Source organism: Cyprinus carpio, chromosome A3 (genome assembly GCF_018340385.1).
Source record: "Cyprinus carpio isolate SPL01 chromosome A3, ASM1834038v1, whole genome shotgun sequence".
Taxonomy (NCBI): domain Eukaryota; kingdom Metazoa; phylum Chordata; class Actinopteri; order Cypriniformes; family Cyprinidae; genus Cyprinus; species Cyprinus carpio.
The window spans coordinates 29,199,023-29,217,285 of record NC_056574.1 but is presented as its reverse complement, the minus strand read 5'-3'; the positions used below and the strand labels follow the sequence as shown (position 1 = coordinate 29,217,285).

At 38.1% G+C, this 18,263-nt stretch overlaps 2 protein-coding genes and 1 long non-coding RNA gene across 14 annotated transcripts in view; 1 reads left to right on the top strand and 2 right to left on the bottom strand.

Moving 5' to 3' along the window:
• LOC122138032 overlaps positions 1 to 18,263 on the top strand; it is a 230,533-nt gene that overhangs the window by 168,556 nt on the left and 43,714 nt on the right. The gene's annotated exons all lie outside the window — the stretch shown is intronic.
• LOC122138025 (homeobox protein Hox-B2a-like) lies at positions 4,588 to 13,792 on the bottom strand. Its single transcript, XM_042728483.1, has 2 exons — positions 11,528 to 13,792; positions 4,588 to 10,692 (listed from the first exon to the last, which is right to left on the bottom strand). The coding sequence occupies exons 1-2, from the start codon at positions 12,027 to 12,029 to the stop codon at positions 9,953 to 9,955; spliced, it is 1,242 nt and encodes a 413-aa protein (XP_042584417.1). The 5' UTR covers positions 12,030 to 13,792; the 3' UTR covers positions 4,588 to 9,952.
• LOC109089343 (homeobox protein Hox-B3a-like) overlaps positions 14,571 to 18,263 on the bottom strand; it is a 51,305-nt gene continuing 47,612 nt past the window's right edge. For all 11 annotated transcript variants that reach the window (XM_042728414.1, XM_042728404.1, XM_042728459.1 and 8 more), the window contains 2 exons: positions 17,451 to 18,048; positions 14,571 to 16,727 (listed from right to left, as the gene is read on the bottom strand). In XM_042728414.1, coding sequence (XP_042584348.1) covers positions 15,967 to 16,727; positions 17,451 to 17,940 — 1,251 coding nt within the window. In that variant the 5' untranslated portion in view covers positions 17,941 to 18,048 and the 3' untranslated portion in view covers positions 14,571 to 15,966. The remainder of the gene's footprint in view (positions 16,728 to 17,450; positions 18,049 to 18,263) is intronic.

Here is an 18,263-nt window from a genome sequence, read left to right as displayed (position 1 = left end):
TTGATAGATATGTACACACAGATTTCCATAAAGTCACTGGTTTAAAGTTTCATGCCATTTCATGGGGTTACAGACATCTAGAGTAGCATTTAACATGCATTATAACATTAAAGACCTCTGTTCTACTTATCAGTATGAGGATTTTTTTTACATCGAACTTAATAAAAAATAAAGATTCATGAGAATGTAAAAATATTTTTTTTTTTTTTTTTTTTTTTTTTTTTTTTTTTTTTTTTTGCAAAATTATGGTATGAAAAGTCATAGTAGTCTTGTTAGCATGCTGATCGTTAATGGAGAGATGTAATATGCACTGTCCCAAAATCTGTTTTTGATATTTTGTTTCACATGCATTGCAAGTCTTGCTTAAAATTTTGCAGCACAGGCATGGTTTCTTGACAGCTGAGATTTAAGGGTCAAGTATGTTTGTAGATGGATCATACTGGGTCAACTGATTTTGTAGTTCACAGTACCTAAAGCTTGAGTTTGACTGTTTAAGCTATTGATAAGTCACACATTAGGTAAATGTATGCCTCTTCATCACACATAGTCACCACACTGATGCTGCTATAAGTTGAATTGGTCTGTTTGGTGTCCATTTATGGTTAACAACTTACATGATTAATACAGAAAATTAGACAACTTACCACTAATATGCTCGATTGTGAGTGTGTTTGGTGTGCACACATACACAAACAATTTGAGAGATTGTAAATACGCACAATGTACAACTTCATGGAGTGGCCTGAGGGTAATGCTGCTTACTCAGTGGCTGTTGCCCTGATTAATTGAATTTTATTTAAAAAAAAAAAATACAAATAAAATCCAGAGCCCTTATCTCTCATTCTGCATGATTGATATATGCTTATTATTGAATCACTACAGATTACAAACCATCGTATTTGTATAATGTCAATAAAACGCCTTCAAGTCTACTATTTGTATGATTGGGACATTTGCAGTGGCTCATTGAGGCGAAACAAATTATGAATCTTACATGTTGTAGGCAGCTAAATATGATAAGTGAGTATACTGTATTCACTGTGGGCTAAAGCACTCTGCTTCTATTCCAAGCTTTCAGGAGGTCACATGACATTCTATATGTTGCTCATTACCTCTTTACTGTATTGGTTGGCTGTCTGCACAGAAAGCCATGAAATATGATAGGCATTCTCTGAGTGGGTATTCCATCTCCTAGTTTTTAGAAGAGAATGAAAATTGCATTAATGTGGTGCACTTTTCGATCCCATAGAAAAACCGAAGAAAGCCAAAGCTCAATAAAAAAATAAAAAAAAGTCTTTGCAGTGATTTACTATACATGTAGTGAAGTCATCTTTATTTATATAGTGCTTTATGCAATACAGATTGTGTTAAAGCAGCTTTACAGACATGAAAATTGTTTGTCAATAATGCAAGAGGACAATTACAAAGTCAATTTTTCAGTTCAAGTCAGTTATGATGATTTAGTGATGTCATCATCCAGTTCAGCTCTCTTCCAATAGTGTCTATGCAATCAAGGCAACAATATTGGCAGAAATTAAGCATCTGCAACTAAGCAAGACAAGAGGAGGGAGTCGAAAGAAGCCAAAGGCGACAGTGGCAAGAAAATGGAGAAAAAACTGGGGCCAGTTCTCCTCTGGCAAGACAAAACTAGCATGGTGTGGTTTAATTCCAGGCTGAAACACAGGTCAGATTGTGCAGAGGACTTGTCTGGTTTCATCATTACTCCAGTCTTCAGTGTCACATGATTCTTCAGAAATCATTCTAATATGATGATCTAATATGATGATTTGATGCTTAAGAAACATTTATCAATTTTCAATGTTGAAAACAGTTAAGCTGCTTAATATTAACTATTTAAAATAAATTACAGTAATACTTTAATTCAGCAAGGATGCATTCAATTGATCAAAAGTGACAGTAAAGACATTTATAATATTGCAAAATATTTCTATTTAAAAAATATATATATATATTATTTCCCATTATGTATATATATAAAATACAGATTTTGTGAGCTATATTAATAGACAGACCAAACGTGGATTTTACTTGGACATGGATGCAGGACCAAAGATTTACCCTTTTCTTCGTACATTCCAGTGTTTCCAGCAGACTTACACCATGTCTACACCAGGCATGAGCGGCGCAACAAAATACTATAGAACTCATTATAATCAGTGATGCTGTCTACACTGGATGCGGATGCTATGTGTGGCGGCACTTCCCCCGGGGGAAGTATATGTATATAATGTAAATATAAAACAGCAGATGGTAACGGCTGTAATCAAAGCAGCTTTACACTACTTATATGAGGCATTAAAGGAAAGATAAAATGAAAATGACATCAAAACTTTTCTGAAGACATTTGGTTCCCTTCAAAGATACATTTATATAAAATAACCTGTGCCGCATTTTGATTTTGAAATGTGCAGTGCTCATGGTCAATGTTGGGGGTAAGGCATTACAAGTAACGCGAGTTACATAATCAGATTACTTTTTTCAAGTAACTAGTAAAGTAACCATTACTTTTTAATTTACAAGAGAATATCTGAGTTAATTTTTCAAATAAGTAACGGCAGTTGCTTTTTTTCCCGTTTATTGATTGAAAGCTCTCCTGTCCCCATGTTTTGGGAAATCGGGATTAAGATGTTACTTTAGTTCTAGAATAAATGTGAACATGCATTAATTCATCTCACTGTCTCTCTCTCTCTCTCTCTCTCTCACACACACACACACACACACACACACACAACTGATTTAGTTTTCCTCAAAGTTAACAAAAACAATTAAAAACAACTTAGAATATGACTCAAAGCTGCAATATTTAAATATGTTTAATAATACAAATATACTTTATGTATTCAGTCCCGTTTTATTAACCAGTTTGCTGCTGAGCTTCGATGGTCCAATTCAATCATACCAATAAGCAAAAATTACACAAGATAAACTAACATTTGTTCTTCTTTTTTATTGCTATTGAAGAGTGTTGAACTTTCTTCTTCTGTGTTCTACTGTACAGACATGAATTTACATTTCCTTCAGTCTGACGCTTTTGGTGCAAAAGGACTTTTACATTTGCCAAAAATAGAACTTTTTATATTAAAAGCAAACAAGCAAGCCCAGCCCAGATTTAAAAAGTAACGCAAAAGTAACGTAATGCATTACTTAAAAAAGAAAGTAACGTAAAAGTAATGTAATTAGTTACTTTTTTAGGAAGTAACGCAATATTGTAATGCATTACTTTTAAAAGTAACTTTCCCCAACACTGCTCACGGTTATTCAACGAAGTCAAAGCCTTTTGGAAAATCTATTTGTGTTGGTCAGCAGGGCCGTCACTGGTGGGGTGAAAGGTGGTGACGATTATGGGGCCCACGGCTGAACGACCTGAACAATCAAATACAAATCGCAGTTTAAATATGCAAATGGAAAAAATATGTGAAAAAGCCCAATTAAGCACCCGCGTGCGGTGTTCTGTGTGCACAGGGCGCACCCAGAAAAGTGCTTGAACAGCGAATTTGCCTCTTCTTGCTCTTGTATCGATAAATACATACAAATGTATGTCAAAATACCCGTCTTGCAGAGTATCCTCGACAAAACTGTGGGTTAGCCTATGTCTTTAGTGTAAGTAAACAGTGGAGAAAGAAATCGGATGTGTATCATTATAAAGGATGCATTGTCTCTTAAAGTGACCGCGCCTAATTTAGCTTCTAGCTGCTGTCGTTGTCCTTAATGTTAATCCAAGAAAATGAAAGAAAGAAAATCACTCACTGCTCTTGACTGAATTACTTTGTAGTTTTAACAAGAATTAAGCCACAGTTGAAACAAAAAATATTCAGACACCAGATTTTATTTTTTATATTTTTTTACTAGTGGGTGCAGGACTCTATAGTTAATTTATGTAATTGAGTACAGCAAAATAAAGTACACTGTGACATATTATACCCAAAAATTCTTCATACAGTGGACTACCAGTAAAATTTATAGAAAATTTGAGACCAAACATTATTCAGACACTTTGATCTGTCCATGTTTTGCTAAAGTGTTTTTTCTTTAATTGCTAATGCAAACTTTTTACACCACAGACTGAACAAAATTAAGCATTGCTTGGTAAATGGTCAACAAAGTATTGATAGTTCTGTAAATATTGTCATGCTAACAGTTGTCTGAATTTTTGGTTGATTGTAATCCATTACATACCTTTCTATCAAAGTTATCTGACATTATCAAGATTAATTTGTTCTGATACAGTTTAACTCTGAGTTCTTGTCATATTTTATTACCATTTTCTAAACTATAGCAAATAAACTGTGATAATGAGTGAAATGCTGAAGGTGTCTGAATAAATTTTGGTTTGACTGTAAATGTAATTTTTACAGTGAAGACTGTGCAGTGCTATTTTACATTTGATTCGGCTTCTGTACCTGGACACCTACAGACTTGAAAAACCATAAACATTGTGTAAATAGCACAAATAAATAAATAGAATGAACATACAAATTAAACAATTTCAAGCAGGCCCCACTGGTACAACCTGCACTTGGGCCTGCAAACCCCAGCTACGGCCCTGGCGGTCAGTGTTGATATTGTGGCAGGCCGCCACAAATAAACCAATGTATGGGAAACCCTGCATTCACATACAGTTAAACCTAAAATCCTAATTACAATGTAAAATAAAAAATAAAAATTCAATGGACAACTAGCTATTAGGCCTACTGTAAATCAGTGCAAAGACTGATAGCATGTAGCACACCTGCTTTGCTCTTCAAGCCTGCAATGGAATGTCAGTGGATACATTACGTTTTTGGGTGACTTGAAGCTGTCATCTTGTCTACTATAGCACCAGAACAGAGCATGATTGCTCAAAGGTATTGTCAGCACATTCTCTTGTTGGCAGGGTTAAGGGTAAAATGTGTTGCTGTTAGATACTGTACAAGTGTTAATGAATGCCCCCTCACCCTCTGAGAAGATACGGACAGCTTTGAAGGGTCTGCTTCAAGCATACAAAAGCTCATATACTTTCACCTGTTTCTGATTCTGCTGTTGAAGAAGGGAATCGGCATGCCATAAACTCCAGCAGAGTTATATCATGTTGCTCCCCAAATTCTTTTGTCTTTTTTACACCCAAGGACTTAATTCCTTCTCCAGTTTTTAGTTGAGTTTTTTTGTTGTTGTTGTTTTGTTTTTACTTTTAGGTTCCAAGGAAACTTAACATTTTAGTATTTTTAATCAAATTAAGAGTTCTGGTCAATGACAATTCAGGTGAACTAACATCCATGAACTTGAATCAACACAAAAATCACAGACCAACAAAGTTCTCCCAGATTAAAACCTTGCAAGCATATCAGAGTCAAAAGCCATTTTATATTTAACAGGGTTTTTTTTTTTTTTTTTTAGTTGGTGCAGAAAGACATGCAAGGTCTTGAGCCAATATACAGACTGTCCCATTCTTTGTGCATCACCATCTGTCGCTGTCTTTAGAAAACATTTTGAAATGTACACCATGCTTTCAGTGAGCTTTCTTGGCGTACTGCTAATGTTAACATACCAAAGGATTACTTTATTTTCATTGTGTAAATGGTGAAAAGCAATGAATGCTTTAAGCCATATCTATCACAGAGTATTCTAGCTCGGCCTGAAGTTATAATTTTTGCTTCCGTTCTCGTAAGAAAACTATTTACTAGGTAGTGATTTTGTATGAATTCTTACAATTGGATTAATATGAAAACATATGATTTTTAGAGAGAGTAAGCATGAAGACCCACCTCTAATCCCACCCTTAAACCTAAGCGTCAGTGGCAAAGGGTAAGCAGCAATTAGGCACTAATTCACCCAAACATTAATCAGCAGGTTTAATCAGCAGTTTCACTTAAAGGAATAGTTCACCCAACAATGAATGTTCTGTGATCATTACTAAAATTGTTCCCAACCTATTAGTTTCATTAGTTTCTGTCCTGCTGAGCACAAAAGAAGATATTTTGAAGAATGTGGGTAACCAAAAAGTTGTTGGTGCCCAATGACTTCCATATTATGAAAAAAAAAAAAATAAATACTATGGAAGTCAATGGGGACCATCACCTTTTTGATTACACACATTTGTCAAAATATCTTCTTTTGTGTTCATCAGAAGAAAGAAATTCATACAGGTTTGGAACAACTTGAGTGTGAGAAAATTTTCATATATGAGTGAACTGTCCCTTCAAGGTTCAGCGCTGACAAAACAGTGTGTTCATTTCTGTGAATATAGTGAGCGATGATGTGATCATGTAAATTGAGTTTTCTATTGTTGATAATATTGTACTGCTGACTTGCTCTTTGGCCATCCCTTTATATGCCTACCATTGACAGCTCCCCACCTATTTTGTTTCCTTTAGAGAGTTGCAGTAATTAGCAGATAGCTAAATGCCTAATACTATAATTAGGTTTGTGTGTACATTCACAAAACTTGCCACACAGGCTTTGTTTTCAGTATTTCTAGTTTGTACATGCAGTTTCCTTTTACTATTTGTCAGCATTCTTTACATAGAAAAGATTTCCTAGAGAGACCAAAACTTTAATATACCTCTTTATGATGTTATTATCAAACGTTATATAATGATTATCAGATCTATATGCATTTGAAATGTCCATATTTGTGAAAATATCTTTTTTCCTTTTTCTATTTCAGTGTACATAAACTGACTTAATGTTTGAAAAATAGAGAGTTTATGTGAATATGATGCGTCTTGTTTTTCAGTAAAATGTGCTACGGCTGCATGCCGAACATGTTCTGCAAATTGAATTGCACAAGCTATGAAATGTTTCACGTTATGAAATTTCACAGGAGAGGTTTCAGTTGGCATTGTAATCCCTCTGTTTTCAGAGCACAAAGTGGTGCATCTTAGTGGTGTTGTTGCATTAACATCTGTGGGTTTTTTTTAAATTGGCAGTTACCGTTTTGATCCACATATGCTATAATGCTTCATTTGATAAGCGTGTGACCAGTAGCTCTGTAGTCACAGGCTTTTATGAACAAAGAGTCTTTGCTTAACAAATGAATACAAGAGTTATTACAAAGGGAGCTGTTTACATATAGCTCATAATCCAATACGATGTGTTGACACTGCTAACCGTAAAGTCTTATAGGGCCATTCTAAAATAAGCTAAGATAATGTTTTGCTGTTACCATTGTTATTGTTGTTGTCCTATGACAAAGTACTTTGGTTTCCTAGCCACTTCAGTGATTAAACTGAGCCTTCATGGTGGTTTGACTGAAATAGGGCAGGAGACATTTCCACTTCAATCTTGGCTTGTCCCACTACTGCTTCAGGCATAGCATTACCCAGGATGCACCACTGTAAACATTGGCCCATTTTCTCATGTGAGAAAATCCCTATGCCACCACACCTCTCCTTATTTTAGACTTCGCTGTCCCAAAGTACTGTGCTCTGCAAAATATATAAACAGAAAGAGCTGTACTGATAAAAACGAGCTGGCAGGCCACCAAGCAAAGCATAGGGACTGAGAAAAAACTTGACCCAGCCACACCTCAAATTATCAGGCTAATGGGGGAAAAATCACAACTAGAGTGTTAATATTTGCCAAACTTGTGTGGCCTCAGGGCAGAGAAGACCTTGTTTATCTTGTTTGGAGATATGTTGATATGTAAATCTCTCTCACCTGTCTCAGGTGAATTAAACAAAAGTCGGGCAGATGTCTGAAATGAGATAGTGAACAAGTGCTGTATATGCTTGCATCAGGAAGTTAAGAAATCCCAAACCAGGACTTAAACCAAAACTAAATACCGGAAATCAAACTTGATGACTTGAAATGGACACTGGAATTTAGGGATAGATGCCAGCCAGCTGGCCAAAATCACACTCCTTTTTATTCAGCAGCACAAGAGACATCTGTCATTTTATTTATCCATCTGTATTTCACACTTCTACTCATAACACAATAGCAAACGTAAGCTTTTGCTTGAGATTGGATATCATTCATTTGTCCTTAATTCTGATGAATGCAGGTGAGTGTATTAATTCAGTGTGTGGCTCTTGTACACATATAGCATTAAACTCCTAGCTGCCATAGGTCTACTGTGACCAGATCCACCTTTCCAGTAATATGAGCAGAGCACCTGTTCAACGTACACAGGGGTAATTTACTGGCACTGCTCATGTAAACCAAGCAAAGACCTATTCAAATATTTAAATTGCATTAAAATGTTGTTTTACTTGCTGCTTCAAACTCATAACAGAGAGATAACAGAAGTCTGACCTGGGTGATGGAAACATTATGTAGGCCTACATTCTCTCAGGGTCAAAGACAAATAGGAATGATAAAATAGGCAAAAACATTTATCAAGGCTTTTTTGTACCATATAAAGTGTTTTATGGTATTACTATCACAGTCTGATGTTTATTTAAAGTAGGGATGTGAAAAATAATAATAAATATTATTGTTATTATTAGTTGTAGTACTAGTAGTTTTAACCACCCTGTTATTGTAAGATGATCTGCTTCATAAAGGCTCAGATCCAGCAGTTACATAAGGTGTCTAATGTTTGTTACAAGATATTAAAAAATAATAATAATTAAAGAATCGTTGTTTTAACTCATACAAATCTGGCCTGTGTTTGTCTAAATTGATTGTTTCAAGTGACAACGGGCCAGATCGGAGCATCCCGCTCGCAGCTGCAGTCTAAACTATCCATAATGGCTGCCGCTTTATTGTTCATATCCTTCATTGTGTTTCGAGCGCCATTTTGCATCAGGGCGCGTGCAGCCATGGGAGCCCACATCCCAGTCAAGCGCTTGATCCTCCTGCACATTATCCCGAGACTTTTTTTTTGTTTGTTTGTTTTTGCTGCTGCTTAAAACATCCATCAAAAATAAATAATATCCGTGCTGCTGCTTTTTACGTCTAATGTTATCCAACACAGACGATTTTGTAAAGAATATATTGTCTTAATTTTTCGTTACAAAAATTCATGATAATCACTGTTCGTGCTGCATTGTTTAAAAAGGTTCGTTGATTTTATTTTTTTATTTTTTTTTTTTTGCTTGTTTTAAAAATGTATTTTGAATTTGTACACGTTTACTTGCTTATTCTTTTTTTTCCTGAACTTATGCAGTTCCCACCTCTTTCTCGTAGCCTATGAGTATTAATAACACAGAATATTATTCATCACAATATAATGATAGCAGCATAATAATAATAATAATAATAATAATAATTAGTATTATAAGAATAAACTTTGCATATACTCTTTATAACGTTCCTCAAACATTAACTTAACCTGCGGACTGAATTGTGTAGTTTCATCACAATACATCAATACCGAGGAGAAAGAACAAATTATTAAAATTAATTTAGCCTATATGCAAATATTACACATTCTTAATGAAATAATTCATTAAAGCTTACAGAATCAAATCACACTCGCTCCACCATGTTTTTTATTTTTTTATTTTTTTTATTTCAACTATGAAAATAACGTACAATAAATAAATTTGAAATTTACTATTAAAGAATCTCAATAAATAAACTAGTTCTAAAATTATTCAATAGGGACAACGCCCGCCTTGGGAGAATTCTTAAAAGCAGTTCAACTACCCTTATGTCTGACACAATTCCTGAGATTCCAATGATTGAGTTTCACTGAAAAAGTCCGCAACCATTCATCTGTTAGTCGACATGAACTAAAATCCGAGAATTAAAAGGCAATAAAATACCTGAAACTTCGACAGGGGCCATCCCGATGTGTATTCAAAAAGATTACATCATCGTATTTTCAAAATAATGGACCATTTATTTCCTTTTAGGCATTGTTTCACGCCTTTTTTAACTGTTTAGTTAGATCTCTTTTCACTTTTTTAAATGTCTTATTACAGGAATGTTGCGGTCGAGAAGCATTAAGATGCTGCAATAAGATGGAGTTCGATTGTTCTTGTATGCATTTTGATGTCATAATTGTTCAGAACTGTAAATGCTGCAAATCTATAGTACAAAGGGTGCTCGTAAACAAGTCAAAATCTTCCTCAGAGAAGTCAACTGGACTGTCCAGAGAGCTCTGCAAACTCGGCGATAAAGCGTCCGAAATCTGTAGGCATGAGTCCGTCGAAAAGAAATTCAACTCGGGTAATGAGGTGGCATCCTGCGGCTCTGTGAACGAATGCTCCGGCCCAGTTGCTCGGACCTCAGCCATTGTGCTGGGGTTATCAGCAGTAGGCGTTGGATACGGGGGGGAGTGAACCGCTATGTCAGGAACAGATGCAGGCTCCGGCTGGTTCGCCTGGCCCTCTTCAGGCGTGGGCTGGCTTTTGTCCGCTCTGTTCGTGTAGGAGGCGGCTGTCGGGCACGTCTCACTCTCAGAAGTTGCTGCCGAACCGGAGCCAGAACCAGATGCTTCCAGTGATTGGCTCGAATACGGTGAAGCATCGTCGGTTCCCTCCAGGAGCTCGAAACCGCTGGGCTCGCCTTCTTGCCCGTCCCGGTGGTGCGTAGTTTGTCTTTTGTGTTTCATGCGTCGATTTTGAAACCACACTTTGACTTGGCGTTCGGTTAGATCCAAAAGTGCTGCTATTTCAACGCGCCGGGGCCGACAGAGGTATTTGTTAAAGTGAAACTCCTTCTCCAATTCAAGTAGCTGCGTGTTGGTGTATGCGGTCCTCAGCCTCCGTGAACCGCTGCCATTATCCAGTCCACCTTGAGCCTCTGCAAGAATCAAGACAGAAATAAGTCTCACACAAAAGGCGAAGTCATCGAACTTCACATGAGAAATGGTCCAGATGACAATAAAATCCCTGTGTAGAACAGCCCTGTGGTTTGGGCTTGTCATGTAGCAGTGACTGCAATGGTTAGGCATGTCTTGTGGTAATAGACCAGCATGGTGTACAAGCGTTATTTCAGCAAGCCCCATATTTTGTAGCGTTCCACAGCTTTCACAATATATACTCATATCCAAAATGGCTCCCCAAGCCATGAAACAAGGTTATGAATAAATATCGAGCCTCAGCTGACATCAATTGCGATGAAATCGTTATTATAGATCAAGATCTACTATCTGCAGCATGGCAACGTAATCTTTCAGAATGTGCATAGTTTTGATAAGAAATGGGGGAGGGGTGCCTTTTTTTAAGGCATTACTGGAACGGGATTTTAAATATATATATATATATATATATATATATATATATATATATATAAGATTGCACAACAATCATGCATGCTTAATGGTGCTTAAAATGTAGACATCAGATGAAATTACACAATTATTCCTAAATATTATCCATAAGTACAGAGAGCTCGAATACAAGTCTATCCAAAGCAGGTTATGCCGTCCATCACATACAAATAGGACAAAGAACAATTTCGAAAGAGCTTTTTTTTTATTGCGTAAAAATTCGAAACGTGAAATCACACTGTAATAATTAGGTTATAATAACAGACAATTAAATTCTTTAGAGATTTAGCTACATTGACTTCTGTTCGAGTCAGGAGAAATGTCCAAAATGCACAACAAATGCGTTCACTGATTTGATAAACGTACCTGTCGGGGACTCCAGTCCCGGGATTGTGTATCCGGAGGATGCCTGAGATGGGGAGGCTGCGACTGCAGCAGCAGCAGCAGTGGCTCCGGGCTTGGGGCACTTCTTCGAAGATTTTTTCTCTTTCATCCATGGGAACTCGTGAGCCAGGGGCGCGCCACCCGACAGCGGGGCCGGGCCTTGCTGGTGCTGCGTCGGCGGTGTTGTTTGTGTCCGGAGCTGGAGGCCATTGGAGGCAGTTCGCTTTTGGCTCCTCGGTCGCGCCTGGTTGCCTGTGCAGGGACTCAGACTGGGGATGGTGTGCTCGAAAGGAGGTGGAATTGCTGTCGAGTCCTTGATTGATGAAGTTTGAAATGACTCCAGGACAGCGGGGAAAGACGTCAGGCACTCTGCAAGGGAAGGCTGGCTGTTGATGAACCCAATCTCCCTCTCAAATTCAAAATTCATCGCTTCGCCTGGGCAAAAAGGGCGTCCAGCGACACCAACATACGCAAAAAATAACATCCAAAAAGCTAGGATTTATTTTGCGTTCCTGCTATGACGGCATTTGCGGGCTTTAATAATTGTGTATATTGGTGATATTACTAGCGTATGGGGACCAGGGTCTACTAAACTGAAGACTATGGGCGAAATTGCAGCCAATTCCTGGTCACATGACTCATCTCAGCCAATCGAAATTCGGGGCCTGGTGGCAAAAGAAAGCAATATTTGTCTGAATTGATAAAAAAAAAAAATACACCAAGATATTATAATTCAGTATATTGTAATATGGACGAAATAAAAATAAAAAAGCTCTCGGCTGCCATGTGTTTGGACAGTCCTGTTTTTGTTGTGAGGGGTAAAGTGCGGGCCTCTTATGTTAGACAATAACAAATGTAGAACTACTGGTGATGTAATTCACAGGCCTTGCCTGATAAGGACATCTACAATATGGCTTCTTGCGTATTTACAATCAAGGGTCATTAATCTTAAAAGTTTTGACAAGACTAACAGACAAGAGATGTAGCCTAGGTCTAGAAATATTTATTTTATCAAGCACATAAATAAGGATGTACAAGAGTGATGGTGAGATTGTCCGCCACATTTGCCGAATAGTCATTTCCAGCCATTACGATACAAATAAATTATTTTGGGGTTTACTTTAATTGGAATTTTTTTTCTCTTTTTTTTTATAAACACAGCCTCTGAAGAATTGCTGAAAACTGGGACATTAAAGAGCGTAAGTTTGCAAGTTAGATAATTGTCAAATAATGTTTTTATAAATATTTTTCTTATCTCTTTAAATGAAGCTCTAGATTGGACGTAGGCCTATAATACCGCGCGAAAAATAGTTGTTACCAGTGTGAGTGTGTATGTGTGTGTGTGAAACATTTGTTGACTGTGACAACAACTAAAAGTTCATCGTGAGGTCGCGTTTACGAATGGAAATTATGTATGTTGACTTGAAATTCTATTGCACAGTGGTGAAGAAAGCAACAATATAATGTTATTTAATGAACAATTTAGTACAATTGGATGCGTCCAAGTTTAAAACGAATGGGAAAAGGGGGTAGATATTTTTAGAGCAGGAGTAGAGAGGCAGCAAGGGTGATCAATCTTTTCGCCGGCAAAGCGCTTGACAGCAGCCACCCTCAAGAATTCGCCTTTTTCCTCGAAGATCACAACAAAGAAAACCCCCATTATTCACTCATAGATATGTGGATTTATTTATTATTATTTTTTTTCAGAATTTTTTTTTTCTGCATTGGATTAAATTCTATTGGCCAGTCACATCGATATGATTAGAAATTAAAACTAAATTGTGTTGCTGCAGCCAGCTGTAATCTGAAACGGACTTCACAATAGTTCGGATAGCTTCGTTTCGTCGTTTTTCTCTGTGGAACAGTGGAAACAGATAGGCTATAACCCTGTGTGGGTGTCTGGGAATTTTAAAGGAAATACAAAGCAATCCGTAGGCCGTGGGCACTTCGGAAAGGCCTTCTAAAAGGCCTCCCTTCACTACAGAACGGAGTTTACTGCAAGGGACTGGGACGCACTGATAATCTCTCTTTTTATTTATTGTTTGTGTGTTTTTATGTTGCTATTTCGGACAGTGCTAGCATAAACAATTTTCAAGTGTTCCTTTTTTCCCGCTGGAAAATAATGATTACATTCTGGGACGGACTGAACAACCATTTTAAATGCTTAAAGGGATTTGTATCATCCGAGGACAGCGGTTAATTTCTTACGATATGTCTTATGTTGTGATTATCTATCTATCTATCTATCTATCTTTTTTTTTTTTTTTTTTTTTTTTTTCTATCTAAAATTGAAATTGTTTGATTATTTGTATGTTTGATTTCTTAATGTATTACAGTGTATTCTTGGTGTTGTGACTGTATTTTCTGTGTATTTATTTAAAATACAAGAACTTGCTTATTATGCCAATTTTTTATTCAGATAAAAGCTTTGATGTGTTTTTATGAGATATTCAGAAACATTAAGGTAGTATAAATAATGTCTGTAAACGTTTAATCAATCACATGTTGAGAAATCAGGTAATCGCAAACCGCTAAGCGCCGCGTTGGTTTTTTGTGCATGCCAAGGAAATTATCACTGTTGTAATATTTAATTTATTTATTTTGTATTCACGCGGTTCCTAATGCCATTGTCTACATTTGTCTAAAGCCTGGGCATGCTTGAAATCAAGTCTGGCGCTAAATAAATGAGCACAAACAGCAAGGGTTTTTTTTGTTGTTGTTTTTTTTTTTTTTTTTTTTTTTTTTTTGCTTCATTAATCGATCGAGATCCAACAAGCAAAAATATGTTTAGTTATCTGTACTTTTCTTCTTTAAACTTGGAATTATTTGTAATCATTTGCTTTAGTTCCATAACCAGTTATGAGTGTTCTACGATTTTATTGGACTCCCTTCACGTGACCATTGCAGGCGCGGCCTCCAGGGCTCTTTCACAGGCCTAGAAGATCCCCACCCCCATCCCTTTCAGTCTTTGCCTGTATAATCGTTTGAGTCTGTTTGGTAAACTCATGAACTTCTAGAGTGGAAATGAATAACATAACATTTTATTAAAGAATTGTTCAACAACCAACTCTTAACAAGGAAATAAAAGTAGTTACAAAGGACAAATGAAGTTCTCAAAATGTTTCGCTATATTTCGTCTAAATCTCGACTATGCGGGAACGGTTTGATTCCGTTCTTGCGCCCCCTGTACAAGTCAAGACATTATTTATACAAGGGTAACATAAACCTACATATCTCTAAAATACAAGAACTAAAAATTAATTTGTTACAATGACAAGAACACAGCGTCTTTTTATAACAGGTAGATACTAAAAAAGTACATTTTTTATCGATATAAATACATGGGGATAAATAATACAAAAAAGAAAGTATTTAAACTGGCTATAACAAATAAATATATATTTATGAATGTTCACTTGAACACACTTAGCGAAAGACGCTGATTGAAGGTCTTCCGATTCAAAATAAGATTTACTTTTCTTCCTCACCCATTAAATGTAAACTCTAAGTGCAACAATGATGCCCAGACGAGAGCGCATTAGGCGTAAACAAAGACGTCTGCGCCCAAGCTTGGTTTCCCGGACATGCATTTTTGTTCAGATATACCCTGTTTCCACGTTAAGTCAAGATATGAGAAAATGTGGGTCTTTCATATTAGTTTGGACTAATGTAGGCGAACCCAAAGATTGAGAAAGATAAAGAACTGAGGAAGGAGTATGAGGGAGAGGGAGGGGCAGCGAGTTGAGAACGAGGGAATGAACTTTAATTTACTAGTATTCTCAACTCTTCTTTTTTACCCTGTGTCAAAGCCATAACAAAATGTTATTTACTTATCATTAATAGTGATAGGTAGCTTAGTGTAAAACGGACTTAAAAGAGATGAATATCTTGATCACGGTGTCTTGCTAAAGACAAGGTGCCAGTCTACTGCTGTTTTGGGAACAAGTTAATAAAAAAATCGACCGGTTTTTGAGACGTTTAAAAAAGGAGGTATGTGAAATAAGGGTGGTGGACGAAAACAATCCAGTGGTTTTCTTGCACCAGTATATTTAAGCTATACCGTACCGCCCTCCAAATTGTGAGGAATGCAGCAAAAATGCTGAAGAAATACACAAACATTTAAGATGATGTAATGAGGTCATACAGCTAGACAGCCTATTCCTTGGCATAAACTAGCCACTTTTCGTGAAGTGTATCATTTAAAGGGGTATTCAGACCTATGGATACTAAATTCAGGTGCGTTCACTTATGAACGGAAGGACAACATTGACACAAACCGGTGTTCTAGTCATGGCAAGAAACCACTGGATCATCTTTTTCAACCCCATTGCATCGCCCCATGGGTTAGTCTGTTTCGTTTAGTCTTCCTTTCATTTTTTCTTTATTTTTTTTCTGTTTTTTTATTTTTTTGTCCAAACCTGCTACAGATGAGTCAACTTGGGTGCTTCTTGGATTCTACCCTGAGAAGGATGGTGCGCAGACAGATCCGTGTATGACGGATGTGGGTCACACGGTCCATGGTGCTGGTTCGCCGACATCTGTGTGGCACCGTTGTAGTCCATGCTTGCCGATTGGTGGTGTGGTAGGTGATTGAGGCCATACATAGAAGGCCCAGTGGCAGGCATGGCATCAACATAGCTACCTCCCACAAACACAGGGCTACCCTGCATGTTTGGTGTCCCATATGTGCCACTGTTACCCTGTAGCCCGTGTGGGTCATAATCCGGTGCAGTGTTTCCATACTTCTGTTGGGGTGGGCAACCTTTCATTGGGTTCTGATAGGCTGTTGACATGGCGTATGCATTTTGATGGGGCTTGTTAAAAGATGGTGGGGAGGGAGCATCATAACTGCCCATTGAGTGCATAGAGTTCATGAAACCAGCTGAGGACTGCATTGGGAGAGGTGGGCTTCCTGTGGGGGATGGCCCCCCTGAGGACGAGCCGATACCTTTCAACTTTTGATCCTTCTTGTACTTCATCCTCCTGTTCTGGAACCAAATCTTGATCTGCCGCTCGCTAAGATTGAGCAGATTGGCCATCTCCACGCGCCTCGGCCGGCACAGGTATCGGTTGAAGTGAAACTCCTTCTCGAGCTCCACCAGCTGAGCGCTGGTGTAAGCAGTGCGTGCTCTCTTGGAAGCTGCAGAACCCGGAGGGCTTTTCTCACCACCGCTGCTCTCCGCTGGGGTGAGAATGAAATAAAACATAATTACTCCACACGGAAATTGAATGCATCGTTCCCACTAATAAAGCTGGCCATGAAAAACTTATCCCCTTGATATTGGTTGTCAACACTTCATAACTTTGGCATTTATTAAGAGACGCATGCCCTAACATTGACCTTGTGTATGTAAATCACATTACAACTAAAGCCCAGGGCCAGATTCATACTGTGCACTAGGCAACGGTGTGTTTGCTACATAGTTTGTCTTTTGAATGGTTTACAGGGAGGATTAAGACGATAGAAACCTCTACATGCAGATTCAGAGGGTTATGGGATAAATCTTCTGTTATCTGGACACAATAATTATGTATGACAAGTGATGTGGCTTTGGTGCTATCTAAAATCTGAACAATAATCTCTGTGTACTAATTATTATTATTATTATTATTATTTTTTTGATGGTTTTATAGTCGAAGATATTCAGAGTGTATAATCATCACAATTCTGAGACTTATTTTGGATGTACAATAAATTGAAATAGACCGACATGTAGCCTTGTTAAACATCCAGTCACTAAAAATACTGAAAACATTTGAAATGGGCATGGTCTAATTTAGTCCCACCCCCATTGTATCCCATTTCAAGTTAATAATGTTGGCCAACATCTGTCTTGGTCAAGAAAGTTGAGAAGAGGAGAGAATAGAACAGAAGAGAAGAGAAGATGTGGTTTGGTAAACACACCGTTAGCTGAGCTTGCACTAGGGGAGCTGTTTTTTTGCTTGGTGTTCTGACGTGACTCCTTCATCCAAGGAAAGATTTGCTTTGTGAGAGCTGGGTTTGGGGCCAGAGAGGACGACTTGGATGACGATTTGGCTGTGCCCCCGCTGCCAGCCCCACCACCACTGCTACCACCTGGCTGCTGGGTGGCATTTGAGGCAGCAACGTTTACAGCGTTCTGAGGAGGGGAAACCTGCGGGGGTGGGGGGTGTTCAGGTGGCAGACTGGGCCGCATGCAGCTGCCATTAAGCTCTTTCGTCTTGGCATGCTGAGGCTGTGGGGGTGCGCTGGTGCCGAGCGACTGTAGGGAGCATGCAGACCTTTGGTAGTCACCCTCAAGATGTGCTGAGTTCTGGAAGATTGGTGCCGGGGCATCATAGCCAAAACCATTTGCCCCCTGGTACGAGTATCCTCCGAAAAGTGTCGAGTTGTCGTAGTAGGTCGTTTTCTGCATTTCCAAAAATCGAGTTACCGGCTACCAGGGTCCTGACGACCTTCTGGAAGAACATTGGCACTAGATGTCACGTGACGGTCTCTTTCCAATGGCCTCTTGAAAGCTGACCTGAAAGGTTATAAGAGGCACATAATAAGAGGGGAGCGAGGTAAATCCATCTTACTGCACTGAAAGACGCCATGACATGAATAGCATGTTCCCACAACGCAGCCTGCAGATGCTCTCTCTCTCTCTCTCTCTCTCTCTCTCTCTCTCTCTCTGTGCCCCCCCCCCCCCCTTGCACATTATAACAAACAACACATAAGGGTTAGAACTGGAGGACT

Excerpts from the sequence above, each read along its gene's own strand:
- LOC122138025 (XM_042728483.1), bottom strand. The coding sequence starts at position 12,029 with ATGTTATTTTTTGCGTATGTTGGTGTCGCTGGACGCCCTTTTTGCCCA. Across the intron at positions 10,693-11,527 it reads GGGACTGGAGTCCCCGACAG|AGGCTCAAGGTGGACTGGAT; the intron begins GTACGTTTATCA and ends TGATTCTTGCAG.